Here is a 27,843-nt window from a genome sequence, read left to right as displayed (position 1 = left end):
GCACTAGAGGGATGGCATAGAGGAGCTTCTAGAAGGACTCCATACTGTGTAGTACTCTAGCTTCTAGCACCTGTGGTTCTTGAGCACTTGAAATGTGGCTTGAGGAGCCGAGGGGTTTTTTTTTTTGTTTAATTTTTTAAAACAGGGTCTTGCTCTGTTGCCCAGGCTGGAGTGCAGTGGCACGGTCATAGCTCACTGCGGCCTCCAACTCCTGGGCTCAAGCAATCCTCCTGCCTCAGCCTCAGAGTAGGCTGGCACTACCGGCATGCATCACCACACCTGGCTCATTTAAAAAAATTTTTTTAGAGGTGGGGTCTTGCTATGTTGTCCAGGCTGGTCTTGAATTCCCAGGCTCAAGCAATCCTCCTGCCTCAGCCTCCCAAAGTGCTGGGATTGTAGGAGTGAGCCACCACATCTGGCCTGAGTTTTACATTTTTAAAAATGTTGTTTTGGCCGGGTGTGGTGGCTCACGCCTGTAATCCTAGCACTTTGGGAGGCCAAGGTGGGCAGATTGCCTGAGCTCAAGAGTTAGAGACGAGCCTAGGCAACATGGTGAAACCCCATCTCTATTAAAATACAAAAAAAAAATTAGCCAGGCATGGCGGTGTGGGCCTGTAGTCCCAGCTACTCAGGAGGCTGAGGCAGAAGAATTGCTTGAACCTGGGAGGCAGAGGTTGCAGTGAGCCAAGATGGTGCCACTGCACTCCAGCCTGGCGACAGAGCGAGACCCCATCTCAAAAAAAAAAAAAAAAAAAATAGAAAAGAAACAAACAAAAAAAGTTGTTTTAATTTTAATTAACTCAAATAGCTTCATGTGGCTAGCTGCCACCCTGTACAACAGCACAGTTCTAGAACTTTCGAGACCTTCTCCCTGTTATCCACACTTACTTTACAGAGTAGACTCAGCACTTCGAGTCCCCTGTCCTTCAGGCCAGGCCAAACCTTGGTCCCCAGAGCCCAGTGTGGCAGAGGCCATCAAAAACTGACCCACCCACTCTAGCCCAGCCCTGGATTTACAGCCAAGCACTGTATAGGGATGGGTGACTCTTTTTGTTTTTGTTTTGGGTTGGGTCTCTCACTCTCTCACCCAGGCTGGAGTGCAGTGGCACAATCATAGCTCACTGCAGCCTTGACCTCCTGGGCTCAAGCCATCCTCCTGCCTCAGCCTCCTGCACAGCTGGGACTACAGGCACATGCTACCATACCCAGCTATTTTTTATTTTATTTTTTTGTAGAGTCGGGGTCTCACTATGTTGCCCAGACTGGTCTTGAACTCCTGGCCTCAAGCTATCTTCCTGCCTCAGCCTCCCAAAGTGCTGGGATTACAGGTGTGAGCCACTGTGCCTGACCTCTTGGTGACTCTTTGCAAGGGCATTGCTGGCTGGCTGATATGACCTGCAGCTTCTGCCTGTAACCATCATAGCGATACTCTCATTATTGGCAAGGTGGGACCCACCGTGGCCCAAGAGACAGGGCCTGTTATTCCAGTGTATGGAGGAGAAGCTGAGGCTTAGGGAAGGCAGATGACTTGGTAAGGTCATAAAGACAGCAAGCTGCAGGACCAGCTCATTCTAAGGCATGAACCCCCTGTGGCCCACCTCACCGTGATGTTAACATTTCAGCCTGCTCCCTTCCAGGCAGACAGCCTTCCAGAAAGTTACCCAGCCCCCTGGCCGGGCGCGGTGGCTCAGGCCTGTAATCCCAGTACTTTGGGAGGCCAAGACGGGTGGATCACGAGGTCAGGAGATCGAGACCATCCTGGCTAACATGGTGAAACCCCGTCTCTACTAAAAATATAAAAAATTAGCTGGGCGTGGTGGCAGGCGCCTGTAGTCCCACCTACTCGGGAGGCTGAAACAGGAGAATGGCGTGAACCCGGGAGGCGGAGCTTGCAGTGAGCTGAGATCGCGCCACTGCACTCCAGCCTGGGCGACAGAGCGAGACTCCGTCTCAAAAAAAACAAAAAAAAGTTACCCGGCTCCCTGAGTCATATCCTGATGACATCCACGCTCCACAGTCACGCATCCCGTGGTGCAGGGGCTGACCCCAAGAGAAGCGGCTGCCCCCAGAGGGTGGGGAGCCGAGGCAGGGCCTGGGTCAGACTTAGCAGGCTGTGCTCCCAGCCCAACCCTCACTAGGGACCCCCGAGTGCATCTCTCTCCCCTCCAGGCCTCCGTTTCTCCATCTGTGCAACCCCAATGTTGGACATGGTAGTCCCAAGTGTCTGCTGGTAACTTTGCCCTCTCTGTGCCCCCAGGTCAGGGCTGCGATAAGACCCGGTCACGGGTGACCCTGCAGGAGTGGAATGACCCTCTTGACCATGACCTTGAGGCCCAGCTCATCTACCGGCACCTGCTGGGCGTGGAGGCCATGCTGTGGTGAGTCCCACCCAGAAGAGCCTGTGCAGCCCGGGGAACGCGCCAGGCTTGGGGCTGCTCCGTGGTGGCTGGTCACCTCTCTTCTAATTGGCCACATCTGGGGAGGGCACCAGGAGTACCTTTCTGCAGCATGAGGCCAGCTCACGTTAGGACAGAGGCCCCAAGGGTCAGGGCCATGCCTGCTTCATGCCGTGTGCTGAGCCCACCTTGCAACCTGCCCAGCTGTTCCCCCCGGGCCCTTGGAGCACAGGAACAGCCTCAGCCAACTCCCGGCACCAGGAGTACCTCTCTGCAGCATGAGGCCAGCTCAGGTTAGGACAGAGGCCCCAAGGGTCAGGGCCATGCCTGCTTCATGCCGTGTGCTGAGCCCATCTTGCAACCTGCCCAGCTCTTCCCCCCAGGCCCTTGGAGCACAGGAACAGCCTCGGCCAACTCCCTGAGTTCCTTGGCCGTCTTGCTTCATCCAGTGGTTCTCAGCCCTGGCAGAAGCTTAGAAAAAACAGGATGCTTTTAAAGATCAGCTTTAAAAAACAGGATGCCAAGGCCCCATCACTCAGGGTCTCTGGAGATGCGGCCGGTGCCAGGATACTTCAAGGTGATCCAGTGCTTCCCACGCGCTCAGCTTCCCCTGAGCCAACTGGAACTGGAGCTCGTTCATCTCTCACACCCCTACACTCTGCAAGGAGGAAGGGTGTGGTCCTCCCCATTCCTCATCGACTCTTCCAGAGTTTATCTCTGCCCTCAAAACCCACGAAGGTGGGGCGTGGTGGCTCATGCCTGTTATCCCAGCTCTTTGGGAGGTGGAGGCAGCCAGATCGTTGGAGATCAGGAGTTTGAAACCAGCCTGGCCAACATGGTGAAACCTCTTCTCTACTAAAATTACAAAAATTAACTGATGTGGTGGAGGGCGCCTGTAATCCCAGCTACTCGGGAGGCTGAGGCAGGAGAATTGCTTGAACCCAGGAGATGGAAGTTGCAGTGAGCTTAGATTGCGCCACTGCACTCCAGCCTGGACCACAGAACAAGACTCTGTCTCAAAAACAAAACAAAACAAATGCAAAGGGCCTTCTGGTCAACCCACAGTGGGGTGGGGAGGAGGAGAAGACACGGGGGAGGGAGAAGTTGGAAGGTGGCCCAGGGCCGAGGCTGGGCCCGTGTTTCCTCTTCATAGACTGAAAGAGTCAGCCCTGCCATCACCCCCAGAGCCACCTCTAGTCCAGGAGGCCCATGCTGGGCCACCCCCAGCCTTCCCACAAGGACACCAGAAGCTCTGGCAGGGAGAGTGGAGGCTGCTGGCCCTCACTGTGACCTCCCCCACAGGGAGAGGCACCGGGAGCTGAGCGGGGGCGCAGAGGCAGGCACGGTGCTCTCGAGCCCTGGCGAAGGTAGGTCCTGCCCACCTGGGACTTGCTCGTGGCCCGAGCCCCCTCCAGAGATGCACGGGTGGGATCCTCGCGCTCACTCCCAGGGGCCCTCACGGCTGCCTCTGCCCGCAGCCCCGGAGGACTCACTGGCCCGGCTGCTCCAGGTGCTGCAGGACCTCCGGGAGGCCCATAGCTCCAGCCCAGCCGGCTCCCCGCCCTCAGAGCCCAACTGCCTCCTGGAGCTGCAGACGTGAGGCCTGCCCTGCGCTCCCCTTGCCGAGTCCCCTGCCAAGCGCTCGGAGCCCCGCCCCAGGACGCTCTGCACCCCCTCACCCCAGTCCTCCTCGTTAGGGTGCAGGCCCTAGGTCTCTTCCAAATGGGGGAGGGGGGAGAGTCAGGAATAAGGGGATCCCCAGAAGTGCAGAGCTGAGCAGGCTTGGGCCTGTCATGGCTGGCCTGAAGTGTCCCCGGCTCCCTACAGCCGCTGTAGCCATCACTGCCTCTCCAGGGACCCTCCTCTCCTGCCTAGGACAGACCCAGCCAGAACCACTGCTAGGACGGGCCACACCCAGGGGTCTGGCCTCCAGGGACCTAGAGAATGGGAGGGAGAACGGGACCCCAGGAGACCCGGCCGCCACCCCACCCGCTACCCTTGGGTGCCACAGGGCTGTGCTGTTGCCAACAGTAAACCTGCTGTTACTGTCCAGGCTCTGGGGTCTTGTGATGAGGGTCTGGGGAGAAAGTGGGCTCGGGGGGACGCCGGAGGCTGTCGGTGGATGTGCCGATGATGGGGCTGACAGCATGGGCTCTGGGCATCCCTGTTCCCCCCTCTTTCTTCTCCCCACTCTTCTGGGGTCGGGGGTTCCTTTCCCTTCCCAGTTGCTGTCCCCACCATGCCCCTGGGTCCCCTCTATCATGTCCCGCAGGCCACAGAGCCCAGTGTCCAACCAGCTGTTCTCTCCTCAAAGCAGCCCCCAAGCAAGTCCCTTCTCTAGGGTGTCCCTGAGGACAGCACAGAGGCGGGACTCAGAGACCCCATTCCTCTTCACGCAACCCTTACCCCAAGCCCTCTAGTTGTGTGGCTGGCAGTGTTGGCCACGTAGGGGCTCCCATCCCCCCACCATGGTGTCACATGGGCTGCCAGGCTCAGCTCCCAGCTGCGTCCACAGTGACCTGGATCAGGGCGGGGACAAGGCCTGGACCCTCCTTCTCCAGAAGGCCTTCAGCTCTTGCCTTGCCACGCAGTCACCTCCTTCCCCCTCTGACCCCAGATCCCAAAGGTCCACTGTTGCCCCAGCCCCTTCCTGGCCCCATGGGGTTTCTCTGATGCCTTCATCATAGAGGCCCGGGGCTGGTCCGACGGTCGGCAAAACTTGACTCTGGCCCAGTCCCCACTCTTGGGGACTTAGAGCCCCTGGTGTCCTGGGATCTGGCCTGCCTTTCTTTGGTCAGTCCCTGTGGTCCCCCACCAGCTCCCCCTCCCATAGGGCTGCCCACCAAGCCCTGCCCCCAGCCCAAGAGGAGCCCCCACTGCCTGCAGGGCAGTGATGTCTGGCCACCGGCTCACACCAATGACTTGGTCCTGGGGTGGCAGAAGCAGCAGGTGACAGGAGCAGGGCCCCTGTCCCTCTCTTCCGGCCCTGTGGTACCCAAGCCACACATTGTGACTGCTCTTGGGGCTGACCGGCTGCAGGGACCACCAGCCGCTGCTACTGTGGGCGGCCCTGGGCAGGGTGGGCAGGGCCTTTGTGTGTTATGAGGACACAGAAGTCCCTGAGGCCCCCAGACCTGGCTCAGCCAACCTCCTTCCTCCCGTGGCTGCCCCCCACTCTAAAGCCTCCTCCCTCCCAGTGTCCACTGGCTCCAGGCTCCTCACAACAGCAGCTCATAGACACAGGGCGTCTCCAGGTGGTCCCAGCCCTCCAGGTAGGCGCTGTTTTCACATCTGCCTGCATCCATTCATTCCTTCATTCCTCACCTTTTTCCTCTATTTTTTTAAGCTACCAGGAAGGAAAGGGAAGAAGAGATCATGAAACTGGGACCCCCAGAAGGGAGGAGTGGGCTTGGAACTTAGACATCCACCTCAGAGCTCAAATAGGTTGTTTAAAATCACATTCAATTTTCAGATGAAGGGGAACTTTATAGTTTTTGTTTTGTTTTGTTTTGTTTTGTTTTGTTTTGTTTGAGACAGAGTCTCACTCTGTTGCCCAGGCTGGAGTACAAATGGCTTGATCTTGGTTCACTACAACCTCTGCCTCCCAGGTTCAAGCAATTCTCCTGCCTCAGCCTCCCGAGTAGCTGGGACTACAGGCGTGTGCCACCACATCCAGCTAATTCTTGTATTTTTAGGAGAGACGGAGTTTCTCCATGTTGGCCAGACTGGTCTCGAACTCCTGACCTCAGGTGATCTGACCGCCTTGGCCTCCCAAAGTGCTGAGATTACAGTTGGGAGCCACTGTGCATGGCCAGAACTTTATAATAATTAAAAGAGACTTGAAGCTGGGTATGACGGTGCACACTTGTAGTCTCAGCTACTCAGGAGGCCAAGGCAGAAGGATCACCTTGAGGCCAGGAGTTTAAGGCCAGCCTGGGCAACACAGCAAAACCTAGTCCCTAAAATTAAAAAAAAAAAAAAAAAAAAAGGAAAATAAAGGAGACTTGAAATTTTTGAACTAAATAGTGGTGATGGCTACACATTGTGAATGTGATTAACACCACTGAGTTAAACACTTAAAATGGTTAAAATGGCAAATTTTATGTTATACCTATTTTACTACAATAAAAAGTATAAAAAACAGACGATATTTAGGTGACTTACAGCAACCAATTGCAATAAAACAAAATGTTAAGAAATGATCTTTTTATGAGGCAATTGGAAATGTGAACACTGATCAACTATAGGCTGATTGGAATTATTAATTTTTAAAGGTGTGATAAGATACTGCACTTGGCTGGGCACAGTGGCACATGCCTGTAATCCCAGCTACTTGGGAGGCTGAGGTGGGAGAATCACTCAGGAGTTCGAGACCAGCCTGGGCAACATGGTGAAATCCCCATCTTTACAAAAACAAAAAAACACACAAAAAAGATATTGCAGTTGTGTTGTAAGCGTCCTTATCTTTCAGAGCTACATAGTGGACTATTTATGGAATATTTAGGATAAATGATATAGGCATTTGGGATTTGATGCAAAATGACCCAGAGGCAGGGGTTGGGGGAGAGGTAGAGTTGAGACAAGAGGTAGAGGGGAGAGGTAGAGGTAGCCACGAGCTGATAATTACAGACAAGAGATGCAGAGTATGTGGGGGCTCATTATCCAGCATAGTCTAGCTTTGTGTATCTTTGAACTTTTCAAGAATAAAAAAGCTTAAAAAGTATACATGGCCTGGTCCTACCAGAGACTCACCCAATGCCAGCCTCCAGCCAGGGAGGGCCAAGTTTGCATTTTCACACGCATCTCACACTCCTCTGCACTCTCAACTTGGAGAGCTCCAAACAGGGAGACCCCAAGCCTTGCTGGCTTCTGCCAACCCCCTGAGCAGAAGCATGGGTCCCCCTGATCACCACCCCACCACCCTCATCCTGACCTCACTGTACACAGCAAACCCCAGTGTAATTAACAAGACTGAGAACACCTGTAATCCCAGCACTTTGGGAGGCTGAGGCCGGCAGATCACCTGAGTTCAGGAGTTCGAGACCAGCCTGGCAAACCATGGCCAACATGGCGAAGCCCAGTCTCTACTAAAAACACAGAAATTAGCCAGGTGCAGTGGTGCGCATCTGTAACCCCTACTACTTGGGAGAATCGGATTGAACCTGGGAGGCAGAGGTTGCAGTGAGCCCAGATCGTGCCACTGCACTCCAGCCTGGGTGACAGAGTGATTCTCCATCTCAAAAAAAAAAAAAAGACAGAGGAGGGGCAGAGTCTTCCAGAACATCTTTTTTTTTTTTTTTTTTTTTGGGACAGAGTCTTACTGTGTTGCCCAGGCTGGAGTGGAGTGGAGTGATCATAACTCACTGCGGCCTCCAACTCCTGAGTTCAAGTGATCCTCCTGCCTCAGCCTTCTGAGTAGCTGGGACTACAGGTGTGCACCATCATGCCCAGCTAATTTTTTGTGCTTTTGGTAGAGACAGGGTCTCACCATGTTGTCCAGGTTGGTCTCCAACTCCTGGGCTCAAGCCATCCTCCCACTTCAGCCTCCCAGAGTGCTGGGATTACAGGACCACCGCACCCAGCCACGAACACATTCTCAACGCTCATCCAAGCAAGCTCTGAGCCTCCCCTCTTTGTCCTTAGCCTAGGACAGCCCCCAGAGTCCCAGGGCTCAGACATGACCCCTGACCTGGCTGCCCAGCTAGGTTCTGGGGCAGGGCCAGTGGGGCAGCCCATATACCTTGGCTCTTCCAGGAACTGTATTGAAAGGCAAAGACGGCTGGGCACGGTGGCTCATGCCTGTAATCCCAGTACTTTGGGAGGCCGAGGTGGGTGGATCACCTGAGGTCAGGAGTTAGAGACCAGCCTGGCCGACATGGTGAAACCCTGTCTCTACTGAAAATACAAAAATTAGCTGGGCATGGTAGCAGGTGCCTGTAATCACAGCTACTTGGGAGGCTGAGGCAGGAGAATGCTTGAACCCGGGAGGTGGAGGTTGCAGTGAGCTGAGATTGGGCCACTCCACTCCAGCCTGGGTGACAGATGCTGTCTCAAAAAAAAAAAAAAAAAAAGTCAAGGAGAAATTAAGATTCAAGGGGCCTGCCATCTCCCTCTTCCCTATGGCTTTTGGGGCCATATCAGCCTTTTCTCCTGGCTGCGGCCTTGGTGGATACTATTTCCCCCATAGGCAGCCCACCAGCCCGACCCCTTAGAGCGTCATAGTCTCCTGTGCTCTGCCGTCCTATGGGCTCCTAAGCCTTTTTGCTGGATTGGGTCCCTCTGCTCCCTTCCTGTCCCAAGGCCCTGGGTCCAGGGACAGCTGAGCCTGATGCAGCCCCTACCCCACCCCAAATCACCAGCACCTGGTTCTCTACTTCCTTAGGGGTACACAAAAATCCTCATGCCTGTTGGATCTCCTTGGGTTTCAAGGACATACTATCCAGGAAGTATGGCCTCCAGGGTCTCCTGAGCCTAAATGCAGGCAGTGAAAGGGAAAGAGCCGTGGACTTATTAGGGCTGCAAGTGGATACCTGGATCTTGAGTGCACACACACAGCTACCCTTCTGGCAGCATCCACCACTCCTCTCCTCCCCTCCCCAGATCCTGACCACTGCAGCTGGAAGGGAAGTTAACATCAGTGCATGCCTGGCACTGCCCCCCGGTTCTCCTCTCAGGCCCTGAGCAGAGCTGCCCATAGCCCAGGATGCCACATTGTTTCTGAAGGCCACCTGGAAAAGCGAGAGGAACAGGAGAGGGTATACCTTCCACCTGTCCCGCAAGTCTGTACCACCCCCTCCCAGAGACTTCAAGCCCTGGCATTCAACTGGCGCCTGGGGCAGGTTCCCAGATGTTTTTTGTTTGTTTGTTTTTGTTTTGAGATGGAGTCTGGTTCTGTCGCCCAGGCTGGAGGGCAGTGGTGTGATCTCAACTCACTGCAACCTCCACCTCCTGGGTTGAGGCGATTCTCCTGCCTCAGCCTCCTGAGTAGCTGGGATTACAGGCGCCTGCCACGACTCCCAGCTAATATTTTGTCTTTTTTTTTTTTTTTTTAGTAGAGATGGGGTTTCATGGAGTTTCACCATATTGGCCACGCTGGTCTCGAACACCTGACCTCAGATGATCCTTCTGCCTCAGCTTCCCAAAGTGCTGAGATTACAGATGTAAGCCACCGCACCTGGCCTATTTTTTTCTTTTTATTTATTTATTTATTTATTTTGAGACAGAGTCTCCCTCTGTTACCCAGGCTGGAGGATAGTGGCACATTCTCGGCTCACTGCAACCTCCGCCTTCCAAGTTCAAGTGATTCTCCCACCTCAGCCTCCCGCATAGCTGGAATTACAGGTGCCCATCACCACGCCTGACTAATTTTTGTATTTTTAGTAGAGATGGGGTTTCACCATGTTGGCCAGGCTGGTTTTGAACTCCTGAACTCAAGTGATCCGCCCACCTCATCCTCACAAAGTGCTGGGATTACAGGCGTGAGCCATCATGCCCAGTCCCAGATATCTTGAGGATCTGATTGGACCCCCAGGCAGATATCTGCAGCCCAGGGGGCTGGTGTTCACCACAGGGCAGGGCAGGCACCCTGGGAAGGCTTGAGTGGACCCAGCTCACCCAGTACCTGTTTCTCTCAACCTCTTAGGAAATCTGAAACAGGTATGCAGCAACCACCTCCGGACAAGGCCTTTTCAAAGTATAATTTTCAAATACGTAAAAAAGATGACTCATATATATCATGAACACATATCAAAGATCTATTACGCACCAGTTCAGAAAAAGAGTGGGAACTCTGATTCATGGATCATTCTGAGAGGCTGGGTACATGTATTTCGTGTATTTGTAAGCATTCTTTTGTTTTGTTTTGTTTTGTTTTTGAGACAGGGTCTCGCTCTGCCACCCAGACTGGAGTGCAGTGGTGCAGTCACAGCTCACTGCAGCCTCTTCCTCCTGGGCTCAAGCAATCCCATTGCTTCAGCCTCCCAAGTAAATGGAACTACAGGCACACACTCCTATGCCCAGCTGATTTTTTAAATTTTTAGTGGAGACAAGATCTTGCTATATTGCCCGGGCTAGTTTCAAACTCCTGGGCTCAGGCAATCCTCCCTCAGCCTCCCTAAGTGCTCGGACTAGCAGATGTGAGCCACTGTGCCTGGCCTGTAAGCATTTTAAGAGAAGAATGCTAGAATAAGATTGTGATATTACATACAAAACTGGTTAATTAATGAAGTTTTCTTTTCTTTCTTTTTTTTTTGAGACGGAGTCTCATTCTGTCATCCAGGCTGGAGTACAGTGGTGCGATCTTGGCTCACTGCAACTTCCGCCTCCCGGATTCAAGCAATTCTCCTGTCTCAGCCTCCCGAGTAGCTGGGATTACAGGCGCTCACCACCACGCCCAGCTAATTTTTGTATTTTTAGAGATTGGGTTTCACCATGTTGGCCAGGATGGTCTCCATCTCCTGACCTGGTGATCCGCCCACCTCGGCCTCCCAAAGTGCTGGGATTACAGGCATGAGCCACCGCGCCTGACCATGAAGTTTTCTTTCCTACGGGATAGAAACCCACAAGCTAATAAGTAACTTCAGTGTCTGGGCTGTAACCAAACAATAAATAGCAAAGTCAACACAAGCACAATCCCCAAGATGAGGATCAGCAAACGTTTTCTGTAAAGGACCAGACATGCAGCTCTCAGTCATAACCACCACGCCATGTAGCACGAAAGCAACCACAGCCAATGTGTAACAAATTAGCATGGTGTGTGTGGCCAGGGGCAGGGCTCATGCCTATAATCCCAGCACTTTGGGAGGCCAAGGCGAGAAGATTGCTTGAGGTCAGAAGTTCGAGACCAGCCTGGGCAACAAAGTTGGACCCCCATCTCTACAAAAAGTAAAAAAAAAAACACAACAACTAGCAGGGCACTGTGGTGCCTGCCTGTGGTCCCAGGTACTGGGGAGGCTGAGGCAGGAGGACTCCTTGAGCCCAGAAGCTTGAAGCTGCAGTGAGCTATGATCTCGCCACTGCACTCCAGCCTGGACAACAGAGCTGAGATCATGCCACTGCACTCCAGCCTGGGCGACAGAGCGAGACTCTATCTTAAAAAAAAAAAAAAAAAAAAGGAAAAAAAAAGTGATAAGGGTAATAATTCCCTGAGGATATAACCTCCACACTTCTGGGTCACCCTGGAAAAGCTTGGGTCAAGGATGCTACCCTTGGCTAGGAACAGTTGCTCACACCTGTAATCCCAGTACTTTGGGAGGCTGAGTGCAGTGGCGCAATCTCGGCTCACTGCAACCTCTGCCTCCCGGGTTCAAGCGATTCTCCTGCCTCTGCCTCCCAAGTAGCTGGGATTACAGGTGCACGCCACCACACCCGACTAATTTTTTGTATTTTTAGTAGAGATGAGGTTTCACCATGTTGGCCAGGCTGGTCTCGAACTCCTGACCTCAAGTGATCCGCCCGCCTCAGCCTCTCAAAGTGCCAAAGTGCTAGGATTACAGGCGTGAGTCACCATGCCCGGCCTACCCGTATCACTTTCTGTTCCTCTCCAGTTAAAGAGGTGCCCACCCACTTCGCCTGGAAAGTCAGATTCTGTGTGGGGCTGTTGCAGAATGAGATTTCCTCCTGCCAGGGTGCAAGAACTCAAGTAGGAAATGGGCCTTCCCAGAAGGGGTAGAAGCTCCAGATCTCCTCGGCACTGTAGCTGCTGCCCAGCCTTGGAGAAACAGCTGCCAAACTGTTAGGGCTCTGGTAGCTCATCTGAGACCCCAGTCCCTGTTGCTTCAAACAGCTCAAGGAGGGCCTTTATGCTAAACTGTAGTCTGCAAAACAATGAAACCAAAAAGGGTAAGATACACTTATCCACCTGTAGGGTCCAGCCCCACAGGGTCTGTGGGTCTCTCCCCATGTGCAGAGATGAGAGAGCGTAGAAATAAACACACAAGACAAACAGATAAAAGAAAAGACAGCTGGGCCCGGGGGACCACTACCACCAAGACGCGGAGACTGGTAGTGGCCCCGAATGCCAGGCTGCACTGATATTTATTAGATACAAGACAAAGGGGCAGGATAAGGAGAGTGAGTCACCTCCAATCATAGGTAAGGCCACGTGGGTCACGTGTCCACTGGACAGGGGGCCCTTCCCTGCCTGGCAGCTGAGGCAGAGAGAGAGAGGAGACAAACAGAGACAGCTTACACCATTATTTCTGCTTATCAGAGACTTTTAGTACTTTCACTAATTTGCTACTGCTATCTAGAAGGCAGAGCCAGGTGTACAGGATGGAACATGAAGGCGGACTAGGAGCGTGACCACTGAAGCACAGCATCACAGGGAGACGGTTAGGCCTCCGGGTAACTGCGGGCCGGCCTGTGGAGGAGTAGAGTCTTTTCTAAACTCCCCCAGGGAAAGGGAGACTCCCTTTCCTAGTCTGCTAAGTAGTGGGTGTTTTTCCTTGACACTAACGCTACGGCTAGACCACGGTCGGCTTGGCAACAGGCGTCTTCCCAGACGCTGGCGTTACCGCTAGACCAAGGAGCCCTCTGGTGGCCCTGTCCGGGCATAACAGAAGGCTCGCACTCTTGTCTTCTGGTCACTCCTCACTATGTCCCCTCAGCTCCTATCTCTGTATGGCCTGGTTTTTCCTAAGTTATGATTGTAGAGCGAGGATTGTTATAATAGTGGAATAAAGACTAATTACTACAAACTAATGATTAATGATTCATATATAATCATATCTAAGATCTATATCTAGTATAACTATTCTTATTTTATATATTTTATTATACTGGAACAGCTCGTGCCCTCGGTCTCTTGCCTCAGCACCTGGGTGGCTTGCCACCCACATCCACCAAGTGCACTTTGGGAGGCTGAGGCGGGAGGACTGCTGGAGGCCAGGAGTTCAATACCAGCCTGGGCGACATAGGGAGACCCCCCCATCCCCCCCCAAAAAAATGGCTAGGTGTGACAGCACATGCCTGCAGTCCTATCGGGAGGCTGAGGGAGGAGGATCTCTGGAGCCCAGGAGTTGGAGGCTGCATGATGGCGCCACTGTACTTCAGCCTGGGTGACAGAGGGAGACACTGCCTCTAAATAAATAATATATAAAAGGATATACGTAACCCTCCGGGCTCCCCTCTCACTGCTGTATACACCTGCCTCCTTCTGCATCCCTCACCCAATTGTCCCTCCCGGCTAACAAGCCGGCGGCACCCCCCAGGCAGGGGTCCTGCAGCAGTCGGTGTAGGCAGCCTGGGCAGGGGGTTTATCATAGATCTGCCTCTGGCCACGAGACCTTCTTCTGCTCCCCCTACGGCTGCTAGCCGCAGCTGTCCACTACCCCCTAGCTTTATTCTCTCTGTTCAGGGGCCTCCTGCTGCGCACTCCAAGGGGGTGCACGTTTCCAAAGAGAGATCAAGGGACATGGGGAACGGAGAAAGGTACAGCTTGAAGTTCCCGCTCAGCCAGGACTAGGAGACCTCTGTAGGGGCAGAACAGCCCTCCCGGCGCTCTGAGCATGCGCCGAAAAGCGCACACGGGGAAAGCCATACCGGGGGGAAGGCCGGCGGCGGCGGGGGGTCGGGGGGGAGCCTCTCGACTGACGCATGCGCAGAGGCACCGGCCTCTCGGGCTTTTCTCGCGCCTGCACAAGATCTTCCAGCCCGACAGAGGGCGATGAGCCGATCCTTACGCGGGTTTGCCCCGCCGGAGTAATCCGGAAGACGCTTCTTATTAGGGCTCTGGAGGCGGTGGCTGTGGACACTTGGGGTCTGGACGCGACGGCGGCGGGAGCATGAACGCCCCTCCAGCCTTCGAATCGTTCTTGCTCTTCGAGGGCGAGAAGAAGTAAGTGACGCCGGCAGCGGCGGGCCGAGGTGCGCGGGCGTGCGACTGTCGCATTCTGGGGTGTCTCTTGCCCCGGGAGGGAAACAGCTTTTGCTTGATCGTCCGCTCGGCCTGTGTCGGCCAAATTTAAGGCCGTTCCGCGAGGCAGTGGCGAGTGTGTCCATTTTGCAGATGAGGACACTGAGGCTTGGAGGCGAGCAAGTTGTCCCGGACACACAGGAAGTGGCGGGGCTTGTATTCGAACCCAGAGTGTCTGGTTCTCCATAGCCCTTTTTCTCTGGGATCTGGCAGCTTCCTCTCTTGTCTCTTGCCCGCCATCTCCATCCTCCATCCCCTCCGATCTGTCAGCGGCCTGCGTAAAAGCCGCAGTGGCTCCTCGCTGCCTGCAGGTTGAAGGAGTCCAGGGGAGAGAGCTTGGGTTCGGCTAAGTGGGGACTTAGCTACTCTGTATCTGTGGGCGAGTGGCGTGATCTGTCGGAGGCCCTGTTTCCTCATCTGGAAGATGAGTTTATTACTGTACTTAAACATGGGATTCAGGCCGGGTGCGGTGGCTCACGTCTGTAATCCCAGCACTTTGGGAGCCCGAGGCGGGCGGATCACCTGAGGTCGGGAGTTCAATACCAGCCTGACCAACATGGAGAAACCCCGTTTCTACTAAAAATCCAAAATTAGCCGGGCGTGGTGGCAGATGCCTGTAATCCCAGCTACTCAGAAGGCTGAGGCAGGAGAATCACTTGAACCTGGGAAGTGGAGGTTGAGGTGAGCGGAGATCACGCCACTGCACTCCAGCCTGAGCAACAAGAGCGAAACTCCGTTTCAAAAAACAAAAAAGGGATCTGGCCAGGTGCGCTGGTTCACGCTTTTAATCCCAGCACTTTGGGAGGCTCAGGTGGGAGGATTGCTTGAGCACAGGAGTTACAGGCTGCAGTGAGCTGTGATCGCATCAATGCACTCCAGCCTGGGCGACTGAGCGCAATCCTGTCTCAAAATAAAAAGAATTGGATGAGGTAATTTGTGTAAAGCTCTTGGTCCAAAGCTCAGCACCTGGAAGACCTCATAACCATTGGCTCTTATTGTTCCCAGGTTGGCGTGCAGAGGTCTTGGTCTGGCCCTTGCCAGCCACTTCGGCCTCCTTTAGAGCAGACTCTCAACTGGGGTCCATTTGGCCCCACAAGGGACATGTGGCAATAACTGGGAACATTATTGGTTGTCAAAGGGGGTTATGACTGGAATCTACTGGATAGACGTCAGGGATGCTGCTGATGTCCTACAATGTCCACAAGACAGCACCCCACAAGAAAGAATTATGCACCCTAAAATGTGTGTGATGTCAACCTGGAAAAACCACCTTAGAAAAAAGGATATTCAACTTGATACTTCTCACCTGTGTGAGATTTTACTGTCAGCCTAGTTGCCCTCAAATTGAGTGTGCATTAGAATCACCTGAAGGGCTTCTTAAACCATAGATCCCTGCGCCCCACCTCCAGAGTTCTGGGTCCAGTAAGCGGGAGGTGGGAGACTCTAACAAGTTCCCAGGGGATTCTGATGCTGCCTATCTGGGAGCTGCACTCTGAAAACCACTTGTCTTGGAAAATCCAATGAAGTTTCCTGTCTTTGTCCATCTAAGCGTTCACTAAAATCATAGTAAATGCCAGAGCATGACTTGTTCTGGGGAATGGATGGAAGGACTACACAGTCCAGCCAGGGGGATGGTTGCTTTCGGAACTCACAGGGTCAGGACCAGCCTCACCGTGTAACTTCAGGGCCTCCCTTCTTCACCTTTTGGTTGCTTCATTATGTTGGCATAAGAAAAAAGGAACAGGCCAGGCATGATGACGTGCGCCTGTGGTCCCAGCTACTCAGGAGGCTAAGGCGGGAGGATCACTTTAGCCGAGGAGTTGGAGGCTGCAATGAGCTATGATCACACCATTGCACTCCAGCCTGGGCAGCAGGAGGGATCATTTGAGGTGAGGAGTTCAAGACCAGCCAGGATAACAAAGCAAAACCCCATCTCTACCGAAAAAAAAAAAGGAATTCAGAAAAGGCCAAGGTTCCATAGTCCTGGGGTAGCAGGAAGTAGGGGACCGGGTTGGCGAGGCCTGTATGGGATGAAGAGATTGAGAAAGGCCTCCAGGAGGAGGCAGAGCTTATTTTTCCTTTTTATTTTTATATTTTTGATACAGAGTTCCACTCTGTTGCCCAGGCTGGAGTGCAGTGGCATGATCTCGGCTCACTGCAGCTCCACCTCCCAGGTTCAAGTGATTCTCCTGCCTCAGTCTCCCAAGTAACTAGGACTACAGGCATGGATCACCACACTCAGATAATTTTTTTTTTTTTTTTAGTACAGACAGGGTTTTGCCATGTTGGGCAGGCTGGTCTTGAACTTCTGACCTCAGGTCATCCATCCACCTCAGCCTCCCAAAGTGTTGGGATTACAGGCACGAGCCACCACACCTGGCCAGGAGGAGGGGAGCCCCTGCCCCTCATCTGTGGCCTCTGTGTCTTCCTAGGATCACCATTAACAAGGACACCAAGGTACCCAATGCCTGTTTATTCACCATCAACAAAGAAGACCACACACTGGGAAACATCATTAAATCGTAAGTTTCCTGTCATAGGCTCTCAGGGGCTGCGTTTAATGGGCCCCTCTGGGCAAAGCGCAAGTTCCAAGATCTTCCTCAGTCTCTCTGAGTTACAGGAAGTCCTTCTGGGGGCTTGCTCTGGGCATTTTATAATCTTGGTACCTTTTTATCAAAATGACACCGACCTCCATGTGTTCACATAAGCCATGCTTCTGTAGCGGCTTATTCTGTAAATGAACACGTGCGTTTACATTCACTGTTTTTTTTTTTTTTTTTTTTTTTTTTTTTTTTGAGATGGAGTTTTCTCTCTGTTGCCCAGGCTGGAGTACAATGGCGCGATCTTGCTCACTGCAACCTCCGCCTCCTGGGTTCAAGTGATTCTCCTGCTTCAGCCTTCCTAGTAGCTGGGACTACAGGCACACGCCACGATGCCCGGCTAATTTTTGTATTTTTAGTAGAGTCAGGGATTCACTGTGTTGGCCAGGCTGGTCTCGAACTCCTGACCTCAGGTGATTCCCCACCGGCTTCCCAAAGTGCTGGGATTACAGACGTGAGCTACTGCGCCTGGCCTTACATTCACCATTAAGTGCACGTTCTGTAAATGAACGAGCAGCAGATTCCAGCACAGTAGGCCTGTGTGTTATTCATGCTGAGGGGCATTGAAAAGCAGTCAAGATTAGCTCCCCTCATGCCACCCGTTTGTGACCTCAGTGCCACCTGGGCCTCTAAAATGTATGTGGCAGAGACTAGAACTTCTATTTAACAAGAGAAGTAGGAGAGTTCTGTGGCTATCCAGTGCCCCTCATGGGCGCACTGCATTGGTTGGTGGGTGTTTGTTTATACCAATGAGGTCCTAGCCAGGTGGTTGGTCAGGGATGTGTCTGCCATTCTGGCCCAGGGACTTGTCATTTTACTGTAGACTTGGCTCTTCCCTCTGGTGCCACCAGCGAAGCCAGGCCTTTCCCCGTCTGTGAGTGGGGTCTGCCCAGTCTCCTGGTGTGGTCGGGCACGGGGATGGAGGACTCCTGCCCGGAGCCCAGCCAGTGGGGCACCCAAGCTCTCCTGGGGCCCTGCTGCTCCCCCGCTGTTGAGCCTAGTGTTGCCACCTATGCACGGGTCCCCCTCGTGGTGCTCACACCACTCTGAGCCGCTCTAGAGGAGACCCCTGCGTGCCCAGGGCACAGTACGTGACGCAGCCCCATGGCACAGGGCCCAGTGTGTGTGGCCAGCCGCTGGCAGCTGTGCTGCTTGGAGGGTGGAGTTCCATTTGCATTCCACTCACTGCTGGGAGCTGGCCCTCCTCTCCTGCTGCCTTTATTTGCTGCGTGGATGCTCTTTGCGGGCTTTTTGGTTCTAAGTCACTGAACACTGGCTGGACATTCCCTGCCTGGGAGATCTCTTTGCCAGCACTGCCCGGTGGGAAGAGGTTGCTGGAATCCGTTTCCAGCTCAGGTCCTTCAACTTTATGGATGTGGAGGGTGTGGGGGACTGTGTGTGTGGCGGGGGTAGGGTGTCCCCACGAGGTATCTTCCTAAAAGTGTTACTTTCCTTGAAGACTTTTGGGGAAAAAAGTTGGGGGGGATTTTTGGCTAGAAAGTCTGTTCTTCTGCTCTGAGCTGGCTGCTACCCAGCTTGGGCCTGAGCCCCAAGGGCACGAGGCTAGACCCTCACACTGTCTGTCCCTGGACCTCAGACAACTCCTAAAGGACCCGCAGGTGCTATTTGCTGGCTACAAAGTCCCCCACCCCTTGGAGCACAAGATCATCATCCGAGTGCAGACCACGCCGGACTACAGCCCCCAGGAAGCCTTCACCAACGCCATCACCGACCTCATCAGCGAGCTGTCCCTGTTGGAGGAGCGCTTCCGGGTGAGGGCGGGGCCTGGAGGGGCAGATGGGATGGGCTGGACACTGGCCCGTGTGCCCAGGCCTGGGACAGCCCTGGCCTGTTTCTTCGGAGGTCCTGGGGGAGAGGCGGCAGTGATGGAAGAGCAGGGACTTCCACCACAGGCTCGAGGGGTTGTGGAGTCCAGGCCTGTGGCTCCCGTCGGGACTTCCGTAGCACTGCAGGGTCCCTCGGGTGCTGTGGGTCAGATCGGGGACCTGCAGTCCTTTTGGGGGTGCTCTTCTATGTCCCTTGTCGGTGGTCGGCAAGGCCTGGTCCTTCCAGGCCTCTGGGAGGCAGCTCACCCCAGGGTGGCCCACGCCTGTTCCTGGCAGGGCGCCTGGGAGTCTAGAACAGTTTAGAGGGGAAAGAGCCACAGCTTGGGGGATTTCAGTGTCTGAGTCATCTGCTCACCAGGAAGCCTCTGTGGCTGCCATAGAGAACTGCTGGATTGGGCCAGCTGGGAGGGCCCTTCGGCTGCTCCACTGTCCTGGGGAGTGTGGCCCATGGCTGCCTTCCAGGAAGGGCCTGGCTGGGGGATGCTGGGCCTGTGTTTCCAGCGTCCTTGCCCCAGCCGTTCTAGCTCAGTCTCTGCCGCCTTCTTCTCTCCCAGGTGGCCATAAAAGACAAGCAGGAAGGAATTGAGTAGGGGCCAGAGCGGGCTCTGCTCGGCCTGTGAGCCCCGTACCTACCTGTGCCCGCCTCCACTCCAGGTACCATGCCGAAGAGAGCGGCCAGTCCCAGCCATGGCCCGCCTTGTGGCCAGCCCTCACCCTGACACCGACGTGTCGTGTACATAGATTAGGTTTTATATTCCTAATAAAGTATGGCGGAAGAGACCTGGATGTGGACTTGAGCAGCAGTGACTTCACAAGCAAATGGATTGTCAGGCTTGATGCAGGCAGATGACCTGTTTCGGGGCCTCCGGTTGGCAGGGATGAATTTATTCTGGACCAAAGATCCGGAGTCCAGGGGCTGCTGCGGAGGCTGTGCTGAGCCGGAGGGAAGTGTGCAAACCCATGAGCTCCCAAGAGTCTCTGCTCTAGAAGCCTCAGCTCCTGGGCCTGCCTGTCAATCAAAGCAGGAACACTTTTCCACAGGCTTCTTGTCCACAGTAGAGTTTAATAAAAATATTCACTGATAGAAAGACCCCCCACCTGCATCGGCCCAAAGCTGAATAAGTTAGCTGTGTCCCTGGTCCTTTGCGATGGCGTGAGGCTACATCCTCCCCCAGATGGCTACGATGTTGGAGTCCGTCAGGGCGGTGAGGTAGGTGAAGGAGGCATTGGCCACCACCGTGTTCACCATGGTCTTGGTCACCGCCTGGCCAAGAGCCCAGGGCTGGGGCCACTTCAGGATCTGGTGGGGAGAGAGAGGAGGGCTGGGCTGGGCTCCTGCTGACCAAAGGCAGGGCCCCTGATGCCTTGCCAGCCCAAGCCTGGGCAGGATGAGCCGGGCGGTACCTGCGTGGGGGCCTGCGGGGCTGTCGGCAGCGGGGGTGGCTGCTTCAGGATGTTGCTGACATCGTAGAGCCACACGTTGCCCTCCTCATCCCCACAGAGCACAATCCCCTTATCTGCCAGGACAGAGGTGGAGTCTGAGTAGGGGCAGAGCTCCCGGAGGCCGTGCAGGATGGGGCAGGCAGGGGGGGCAGGCTCACCAGGGCAGGCGCTGAGTGAGAAGTAGGCCAACTCGGTGGGCGACCACTGCAGCCGCGCCAGGACCACCACTGCCACCGTGGACTGGCTGCCCCGGCTCCCCCACGTCTGCCTCCAGCTCCACAGGCAGATGGTGCCCAGGCCGCTCCCCTTGGAGGCTGTGGGGGAGAAGGGAGAGCTGTGCAGGGTGACCCCTCCCAGATACCTCCTCCCACTAGAGATCCTCAGAAGCCCAGCCCAGGGACAAGCAGTCCATCTGTGTGCCCGGAGGCCAGGCTGTCCCGCGAGCTGGGCTCACTCACCCACGACGTCCTCATTCACAAATGCCAGCCCATCCACTCTCCGTCCAGATGCCTCGGAGCCCTCAGAGAAGATGAATTCCACTTCACACACCCTGTGGGGCAGCAGGAGATGCCAGTTGGCCATTCCTTGCAGATAGAGAGCTGCCCAGTCACCCAGGCATCTGCAGGGCACCTGCTGGGGACCCTGCCCTGTGTGAAAGCTGCACAGAAGATGGCACCAAAGAGATATTCTTGGCCCCAGGAAGGTTCAGTTTGTCCTGGAAGGGGGAGCCAGCACCTGAGTGTCCCGAGTCACAGTAGTGACCTAGAGGCATGAGGGGTGGCTCTTCCAGGACAGGGCTAGATCAGGTGGTCAGAAAAGCGAGCCGGTGCCTCTGGGACCGAGAGTGAGATGAGCAGAGGCCTCCTGGCAGCCAAGTAGGGCAGGTGTTTCCAGGCCATGGCCCAGGGGGCTGTTGGGGGCATCTGCTCTGACTCTAAAGACAGGGGAATGGCTGCTGAATGTTTCAGAGCTGAGAGTGCGTGGGAGTGTCTGCTTGAAGTGTCCCGGCAGCTACCTGACTCTCGGAGGCTAGCCTAGAGCCAGGAGAGTGGCCCAGCAGCTAACCATGGGCCAGGCCTGAGCCAGTTGGGCAGAGGGTATGAGAAGCAGCATCTTAGACACAGGGACCAGACATATGGGCAGGGAGGGGAGGAGGCAGCCCAGGGGCTGCTGGTGAGAAAGATAAGCCCTTAACTACCGCCGCCACCACCTCTGCCACCAAGGCCCCTGCTGTTCCTTTCAACATAGCAGCTGCTGTGTCGAAGCTCCTCCTGGGTTGTTGTAGGTAGGCTAAAAATCCAAATCTTGGCCCAGGGCGGTGGCTTACACCTGTAATGCCAGCACTTTGGGAGACTGAGGTGGGTGGATCACCTTAAGTCAGGAGCTTGAGACCAGCCTAGCCAACATGGCGAAACCCCGTCTCTATTAAAAAGACAAAAATCAGCTGGGTGCAATGGCTCACGCCTGTAATCCTGGCACTTTGGGAAGCTGAGGCGGGTGGATCACCTGAGGTCAGGAGTTCGAGACCAGCCTGGCCAACGTGGCAAAACCCCCATCTCTATTAAAATACAAAAATCAGCTGGGCATATTGGCATGCACCTGTAATTCCAGCTACTCGGGAGGCTGAGGCAGAAGAATTGCTTGAACCCGGTGGGGTGGAAATTGCAGTGAGCCGAGATCGTGTCATTGCACTCCAGCCTGGGCAACAAGAGTGAAACTCCATCTCAAAAAAAAAAAATTAGCCGGGTGTGGTGGCATGCGCCTGTAATCCCAGCTACTCGGGAGGCTGAGGCAGGAGGATCACTTGGACCCTGGCGGTGGAGGTTGCAGTGAGCCGAGATCGAGGCACTGTACTCCAGCCTGGGTGACAAGAGGGAGACTCCATCTCAATTAAAAAGTAAATAAAGAGAAATGCAAAGCTTACTGTAGCTGACAAAGCCCGGCATGCCCCGCCCAGGCACCCTTGCCACCTCGTTCTGGGCTGGGTCCACCCAGCTGTGGCCACATGGCCGAGCAGGCCAGCCAGCTCCCCTGCCACTGACCTTTGCACATACCATTTCCTCCATGCAAGCACCTTCCCACCCTCCGCCCGCCGACTCGACTCCCTCCGCCCGCCGACTCCCTCGCCGGGCTGCAGGGAGGAAAGCATGAGCCCCAGAATATCCATCTGCCGCTGGTCACCTCAGCAGAGTCCCCTGAGGCCCCCACGCTAGTGTCCCTCTGCCCGTTACTCTTTTTCCCTGTCCTTCGTAGCTGGCATCACTGTGGGATTTTGATTGGCTACCTTTGCTGAGCATCTGTCTTCCCCAGTAGGCTGGTGGCCCCAAGAGGACAGGGACCCCTTGCCAAGCCCTGTCTCAGAGGCCTTCCAGGTGGGACGGATGAGCCACAAAGCCTCAGCGTGGCACTTCCAAAGCCTGCCTGCCCAGACACCACCTCACCTGCCCTCTGCTAGCCATCGGCCCCTCTTTACAGATGAGGACATTACGCTAGCACAGAGGACATCACACTGCTGCTGAGCGGCAGGAGTGGGCTGGATCACGTGGGCACAGCATGGTGCGGAAGCCCCAGGTGAAGGGAGGTCATCATAGCCCAGTCCCACAGCTGAACCCAGAGTGAGGGCAGGGTTAGAGTCCTTTCCTCCAGAGCCTGGCAGGAAGGTGGGACAAACCAGCTCTGCGAAGAGGCCCCTAGAAACAACCCTTATGGTTACCCGGGTGTGCCCAGGCTGCTGTGAGCCCATCTGGGCCAACAGCCACCCTGTGCAGAGGCCTGGCTTCCAAGGTGCCCCCTGCCCAGCCTCACCTCCTCTTTTGGGGCTGGTCCAGCCGCACGTCCCAGCAGCAGCAGCCGCCCTCGCAGCCGGCCAGCAGGCGGGCGTCCGGGCAGGAGGCAACAGGGCAGAGGCGCAGGGGTATGGAGGTGGTGTCCAGTGTGAGCAGCTGGCTGCCAGTGGGCAAGGGGGAGCAGAGCATCAGACCTGGACCGAGGTGTCCCTGCCCCAGCAGCTGGCCACTCCCCAGCCTCGCCCGAAGCATCACCTGGCCTGGAATTCGTAGTCCTGGTTGGGCACCCCAATGTCCCAGAGGATGATCCGCTTGTCATAGGAGGCCGCTGAGGAGGGGTGGGGCAGGGGAGAAGTGGCCCTGAGGTGACCCTGCTCCCTCCTGCTGGCTGCAACCCAGGCTGAGCCCACGGTCCCAAGGCCAGCCCCTCCGAGGCAGGGAGGGCGGGCCGAGGCTAGGAAACAGGAACACTCCCGGGCCTGCAATCCCTGTCTCCTTGCGCTAACCTGAGGCGGTGGCTCCAGCGGCCACTTCCTGTGGCTCATCCATCCCGCTTGCCGGGGGCGCCACACCCGGGGGCAGGGGCATCCCCCCAGGTCACTGACAGGGGACAGAGTGGTGGCCCAGGCTGTTGGAAAACTCCAAGGCCACAGAGCAGGCTGTGGATAAAGCCAGGGTTGAAGTGACATGGCTTCCTGCCAAAGCTAGAGTCGGAGCGGTGCAGACTGGGGCCTGGCAGGCGCCCGAGCTCCCAGCCATCCCAGGGAGGGGAGCGTGGAGGCTACTGGGGCAGCAGGACAGGGGTGCTTGGGGGTCCCAGGGGTGAAGGGGAGGGGCTTACTGAAGAGGTGGGTCTCGTGGGCGGGGCTGAAGCACAGGGTGGCGATGGCCTTCTTATGGGCCCGGATGACCCCGCAGCAGAAGCCAGCACGCACATGCAGCAGCCGGACCAGGCCCCGCAGGCCTGCGGCCGCCAGCACACTCCAGCGCTTCTTGTGGCCGGCCTGTGTGACCACCATCAGAGCGGTCCAGGCCACAGAAAAGAACTCCTGGGCGGGGGTTAGAGGAAACAGTCACTGGGGCAGAGGTATTGGTGTGAACATGCGGGTAGCCCGGGCCTGGGGGAGGGAGCCCCAGCATGAAAGAGAAAGGCCGCGGGGCAGGGGGCCGAGCCTGCATCCATCCCCATGCTGCTATTCAGGAGTCAGTCTGGCACCCCTGCCCAGCAGGGACAGGGCCCTGCACTCACCTCGCCAGGTGCCTTGTACTTGTGGAGCACGATGCCCGTCTGGCAGTCAATTACGCACACAGCCTCCCCGCCGCACGTGGCCACAGTCTGGGATGTGGCCCCTGAGTACCCGGTTTTGAGAGGTCAGATGAACAGAGACATTTCCCATCCAGGTCCTCCCTGCAGCCTCCTCCTCCCAGCCTTGATGGCGCCTTTTAAGCTCTGTCTCCTGATCCCCCACCCATCCAGGCGGCCCCATTTCCAGCGGCCCTTGCCCCGCCCGCCCGCCACCATGTACCCTCCTCCCAGGCCGGCTCGAAGGCACAGGCCCACAGCTGGGTCTCGAGGTCCTGGGGGCTGTTGTTCTTGCTGTGGCACTGCAAGAAGTGCAGGGGCTCCAGCTTCACGGCAGGCTGTAGGGGGAGAGGAGGGTCACGGCTGCCCAGCCCCGGCTCATCTGCCACCTGCTCCTTGCCACCTCAGCTCACCTGGCTGCCATCGGAGCCTGCCACAGGGCCGCCCTCCACCTGGGCCGACGGGGAGGCACACGCCCGCTTGCTGGGAGAGAGGCTGAGTGGGACGTCGTCTGGCCGTTTCAAGGCTGCCAGTCTGGCCTGTGGAGGGGGCCTTGTGACCATGGGCCTGTCTGCCTGGGGCTTCCTTCCTCCCCATCACAGACTGGACCCCACCTCACTGTGGGTGCAGGAGGCCCAGGCTGGCCCGGGGTCACCTAGGGAGTGAGCCGGGACCTGGGGTGCCTCCTGGGCACATGCCCAGGACGCCTTGGTCTCCTGCAGCTTCTCCAGGCAGGAGGGACTGGGCTGGCCTCAGAGCCCTGGGAGCTGCACTCACCCTGGGCTTGTGGGCAGCTCCAGCTTCTGGGGGCTTCTCTGGGCTGTTAGCCTTTTGCACCTGGGTCCTACTGGAGGCCACCAGCTCCTCAGAGATCATCCGCACCTGGGTGGGGCCAGGCCATCAGGAAGCTGGGCAGAGTCCCAGGTGCCCCCAGCCCTGCCGATGCATAGTCAGGGGGAGCTTGTGCTTCCAGAGTTGGGGAAGGGCCTCTCCAGCCAACAGGGCTGCCCACCCTGACTCACTCCACTCCCACAGCCCCTCAGCCCTTCACGGCCAGGGACCTCCAGGCAGCTAGGGATACGAGAGCCAGTGACTCTCTGCACATTGGGACAGGGACATACCCGCCACTGGGTGAACTCGCTGAGGGACTCGGGCCCGTAGCGGACATCCCTGACAGCCGACTTCACAAAGTCCGCCTGGGCCTTCTCAGCTTCCTCTTCAGGGCCCAGTGTGGCCATGAACTTCTCCCAGTGAGCTGTGACCTGGTGCAAGAGGGACCAGATCCAGGCCCGGCCCACCCCAGCTCCTCCGGACCCAGCCCTCCATCTCAGGGAATCTCAATCCCGCCACCTGCTGGAAGCCTCCTGGAATCACAGCCTCATAAACACCACCCACACACACATCAGAAACAGCCCAGGTGCCCATAGTCCCAGCCACTGGGAGGCTGAGGAAGAAGCATCGCTTCAGGCCAGGAGTTTGCGCCTGGGGAACAGAGCAAGATCCTATCTCTACAAAAAATTTTAAAATGATCCAGACGTGGTGGCATGCGCCTAAAGCCCCAGCTATTCAGAAGGCTAAGGCGGGAAGATCGCTTGAGCCCAGGAGTTGGAGGCTGCAGTGAGCTATGATCACACCACTGCACTTCAACATGGGCAGCAGAGCGAGACCCTGTCTCTAAAAAAAAAAAAAATAGTAAAGTAAAAAAGAAACACCCCAGAAAAAGCTACTTAGAAGCGTCAGGCCGGGTGTGGTGACTCATACCTGTAATCCCGGCACTTTGGGAGGCCAAGGTGGGCAGATCACCTAAGGCCAGGAGTTTGAGACCAGCCTGGCCAACATGGTGAAACCCTGTCTCTACTAAAAATACAAAAAAATGAGCTGGGCGTGGTGGCAGGTGCTTGTAATCCTAGTTACTCGGGAGGCTGAGGCAGGAGAATCACTTGAACCTGGGAGGCAGAGGTTGCAGTCAGCCAAGATCGCATCACTGCACTCCAGCCTGGGCGACGGAGTGAGACTCCATCTCAAAAAAAAAAAAAAAAGTAGCACATCAGGCTAGGGGCTGTTGGGGCAAAGAGCCCCTATCAGTCACCCTCCTCAACATCCTCCTGATGTCCAATTCTATCATTCTCCCAACGCCCCCACAGCTCCTAAGCACACAATAATCCTCTCATCCCCTTACCCTGTTGGTCAGCTCCCGATTCAGGTTCTCCACCTGAGAGTACGTTGAGGACGCATCCTTGCCATTGACCTTACGGAGCGTGGGCAGGAGAAAGGAGACTTTCAGGTTGTCACTGACCTGGGGAAGAGGGGGTGAAGGGCAGTGGCTCAGGAGATGCTGAGCCTGAGCCCAACAGAGTCCTGGCCCCAGGTATGAAGCTGGTGGGAGGCCCCCACTTACCGTCAGGAAGGGGTTGCCCTCCAGGCTGAGTTCCTCGAGCTTGGGGAACTGGCACAAAGCAGTAACATCCCCCAGCTGGTTGTTGGCGCAGCGGAGGACACGCAGGTGGGACAGGCCCAGGTTGTCCGGCAGCGTCTCCAGCTGGTTGTTAGACAGGTCAAGCTCCTGCAGCTGCGTCAGGCGGCACAGGAGCTTGGGGTCCAGGTGCTCGGAGAGCAGCTCCAATCCTGACAGGCTGGAGTTGGGGGTAGAAGGCTTAGGGGGCGGGCAGGCTTTGCACCCCACACCAATCTGCCCCGGCTACCTCAGAAGGCTTTTTCACCTGACATTTCTCGCACAAGTGTAGCCGCCCTGCCCATCCCCCCGTTACTTTATTTTTAGAGACGGGGTGTCACTCAGTCACCTAGGCGCGATCATAGCTCACTGCTGCCTCCAACTCTGGGCTGAGGGATCCTCCCGCCTCAGCCTCTCGAGCAGCTGAGACTAGAAGCGCGCGCCACTACTCCCGACTCCCTACCACTTAAAAACAAAAACAAAAAACTGCAACTACTTTAGGACTGGGGGGCATCCTAGCCCCCTCCAGGATGCTCTTCCTGATCCTTCGGGGGCTCGTCTGTGCTTCCCAGGCCCTCTAACGATAGCGGCAGGCTGTGCCCCTAACTGTCGGGGCTCCCTTAAGGGGATGAGGCCCCTCGGGGCTCCCGGCGAGCGGGTGGGACCACGATCTCCCAACAAGAAGACATTTGGACCACTCTGCCGAACCCAGAGGGCGATAACGGGGACAGGCGGGCCGCTGGGGAGGGTCCCCGCTCTTCCCCCCGACCGCCCGGCCCCGAGGACACAGCCTCGCCCCCTGCCCGGCTCTTACTCCAGACTCCGGATCTTCCCCAGCCGGTCGCTCTTGGGGCGCCCGCGCTGCATTAGCAGCCGCGCCGAGAGGGGGCCCATGGCGAGGAGGCGCAGCCCGCGCTGACCCAGTCGGCCACCCCGGCGTCTAGCGTCGCCCCGCGTCTCCTGGAGCCCGGTACTGGCGTCCGCGGTAACTGAGCCCAGGAGGCGGCGCCGCGCGAGCCCGTGGGCGTTAACGACCGGAAGGAAGCAGAACCTAGGCCTCGTGCCCCCGCCCCGCGAGGACTACAACTCCCAGCGGCCCCCA

At 56.2% G+C, this 27,843-nt stretch overlaps 4 protein-coding genes across 5 annotated transcripts in view; 3 read left to right on the top strand and 1 right to left on the bottom strand.

Annotated features, from left to right (window-relative positions):
- The window catches only part of LOC129041178 (ras GTPase-activating protein 4), a 35,016-nt gene extending 30,570 nt beyond the window's left edge, over positions 1-4,446 (top strand). Inside the window, exons 19-21 of the mRNA XM_054496519.2 lie at positions 2,258-2,378; positions 3,699-3,763; positions 3,875-4,446. Of these exons, the coding sequence (XP_054352494.1) occupies positions 2,258-2,378; positions 3,699-3,763; positions 3,875-3,996 (308 nt within the window). The 3' untranslated portion in view covers positions 3,997-4,446. The remainder of the gene's footprint in view (positions 1-2,257; positions 2,379-3,698; positions 3,764-3,874) is intronic.
- A 1,083-nt stretch (positions 4,447-5,529) lies between these two features.
- LOC129041183 (uncharacterized) lies at positions 5,530-13,048 on the top strand. The gene is given in 2 exon segments (XM_054496527.1): positions 5,530-7,335; positions 12,799-13,048. Coding segments are annotated over 2 exon segments (525 nt in total). The 5' UTR covers positions 5,530-6,928; the 3' UTR covers positions 12,917-13,048.
- On the top strand, positions 9,454-19,537 carry POLR2J (RNA polymerase II subunit J). 2 transcript variants are annotated; one of them, XM_054496524.2, is made up of 5 exons: positions 9,454-9,556; positions 14,123-14,232; positions 16,743-16,832; positions 18,508-18,682; positions 19,312-19,537. In XM_054496524.2, exons 1-5 carry the CDS (start codon positions 9,464-9,466, stop codon positions 19,345-19,347), a joined length of 504 nt encoding a protein of 167 aa, XP_054352499.1. In that variant the 5' UTR covers positions 9,454-9,463; the 3' UTR covers positions 19,348-19,537. The 2 variants fall into 2 exon arrangements, with proteins under 2 accessions (XP_054352499.1, XP_054352500.1); XM_054496525.2 differs by lacking the exon at positions 9,454-9,556 and having other exon boundaries at positions 14,095-14,232.
- A 263-nt stretch (positions 19,538-19,800) lies between these two features.
- Positions 19,801-27,835, bottom strand: LRWD1 (leucine rich repeats and WD repeat domain containing 1). Its single transcript, XM_054496522.2, has 15 exons — positions 27,556-27,835; positions 26,688-26,922; positions 26,469-26,585; positions 25,411-25,551; positions 25,067-25,171; positions 24,703-24,828; positions 24,513-24,627; positions 24,236-24,336; positions 23,828-24,035; positions 23,242-23,314; positions 23,006-23,146; positions 20,659-20,750; positions 20,359-20,514; positions 20,162-20,274; positions 19,801-20,057 (listed from the first exon to the last, which is right to left on the bottom strand). The coding sequence occupies exons 1-15, from the start codon at positions 27,633-27,635 to the stop codon at positions 19,917-19,919; spliced, it is 1,944 nt and encodes a 647-aa protein (XP_054352497.1). The 5' UTR covers positions 27,636-27,835; the 3' UTR covers positions 19,801-19,916.
- Positions 27,836-27,843: the final 8 nt, after the last annotated feature.

Source organism: Pongo pygmaeus, chromosome 6, assembly GCF_028885625.2.
Source record: "Pongo pygmaeus isolate AG05252 chromosome 6, NHGRI_mPonPyg2-v2.0_pri, whole genome shotgun sequence".
NCBI classification, from domain to species: domain Eukaryota; kingdom Metazoa; phylum Chordata; class Mammalia; order Primates; family Hominidae; genus Pongo; species Pongo pygmaeus.
Note: the sequence above shows the minus strand (reverse complement) of the source record. Positions and strands in the feature narration are given on the sequence as shown.

What these genes read in the sequence shown, in the direction of transcription:
- POLR2J (XM_054496524.2), top strand. Translation starts at nt 9,464, where the DNA reads ATGGAGTTTCACCATATTGGCCACGCTGGTCTCGAACACCTGACCTCA. An exon ending in AAAGTGCTGAGATTACAGAT is followed by an intron (nt 9,557 to 14,122) that starts GTAAGCCACCGC and finishes GCTTCTTATTAG; the next exon opens with GGCTCTGGAGGCGGTGGCTG. An exon ending in TGTTGGAGGAGCGCTTCCGG is followed by an intron (nt 18,683 to 19,311) that starts GTGAGGGCGGGG and finishes CTTCTCTCCCAG; the next exon opens with GTGGCCATAAAAGACAAGCA.
- LRWD1 (XM_054496522.2), bottom strand. Translation starts at nt 27,635, where the DNA reads ATGGGCCCCCTCTCGGCGCGGCTGCTAATGCAGCGCGGGCGCCCCAAG. An exon ending in GGGAAGATCCGGAGTCTGGA is followed by an intron (nt 26,923 to 27,555) that starts GTAAGAGCCGGG and finishes CCCCAACTCCAG; the next exon opens with CCTGTCAGGATTGGAGCTGC. An exon ending in CAGGCTCCGATGGCAGCCAG is followed by an intron (nt 24,628 to 24,702) that starts GTGAGCTGAGGT and finishes CTCCCCCTACAG; the next exon opens with CCTGCCGTGAAGCTGGAGCC.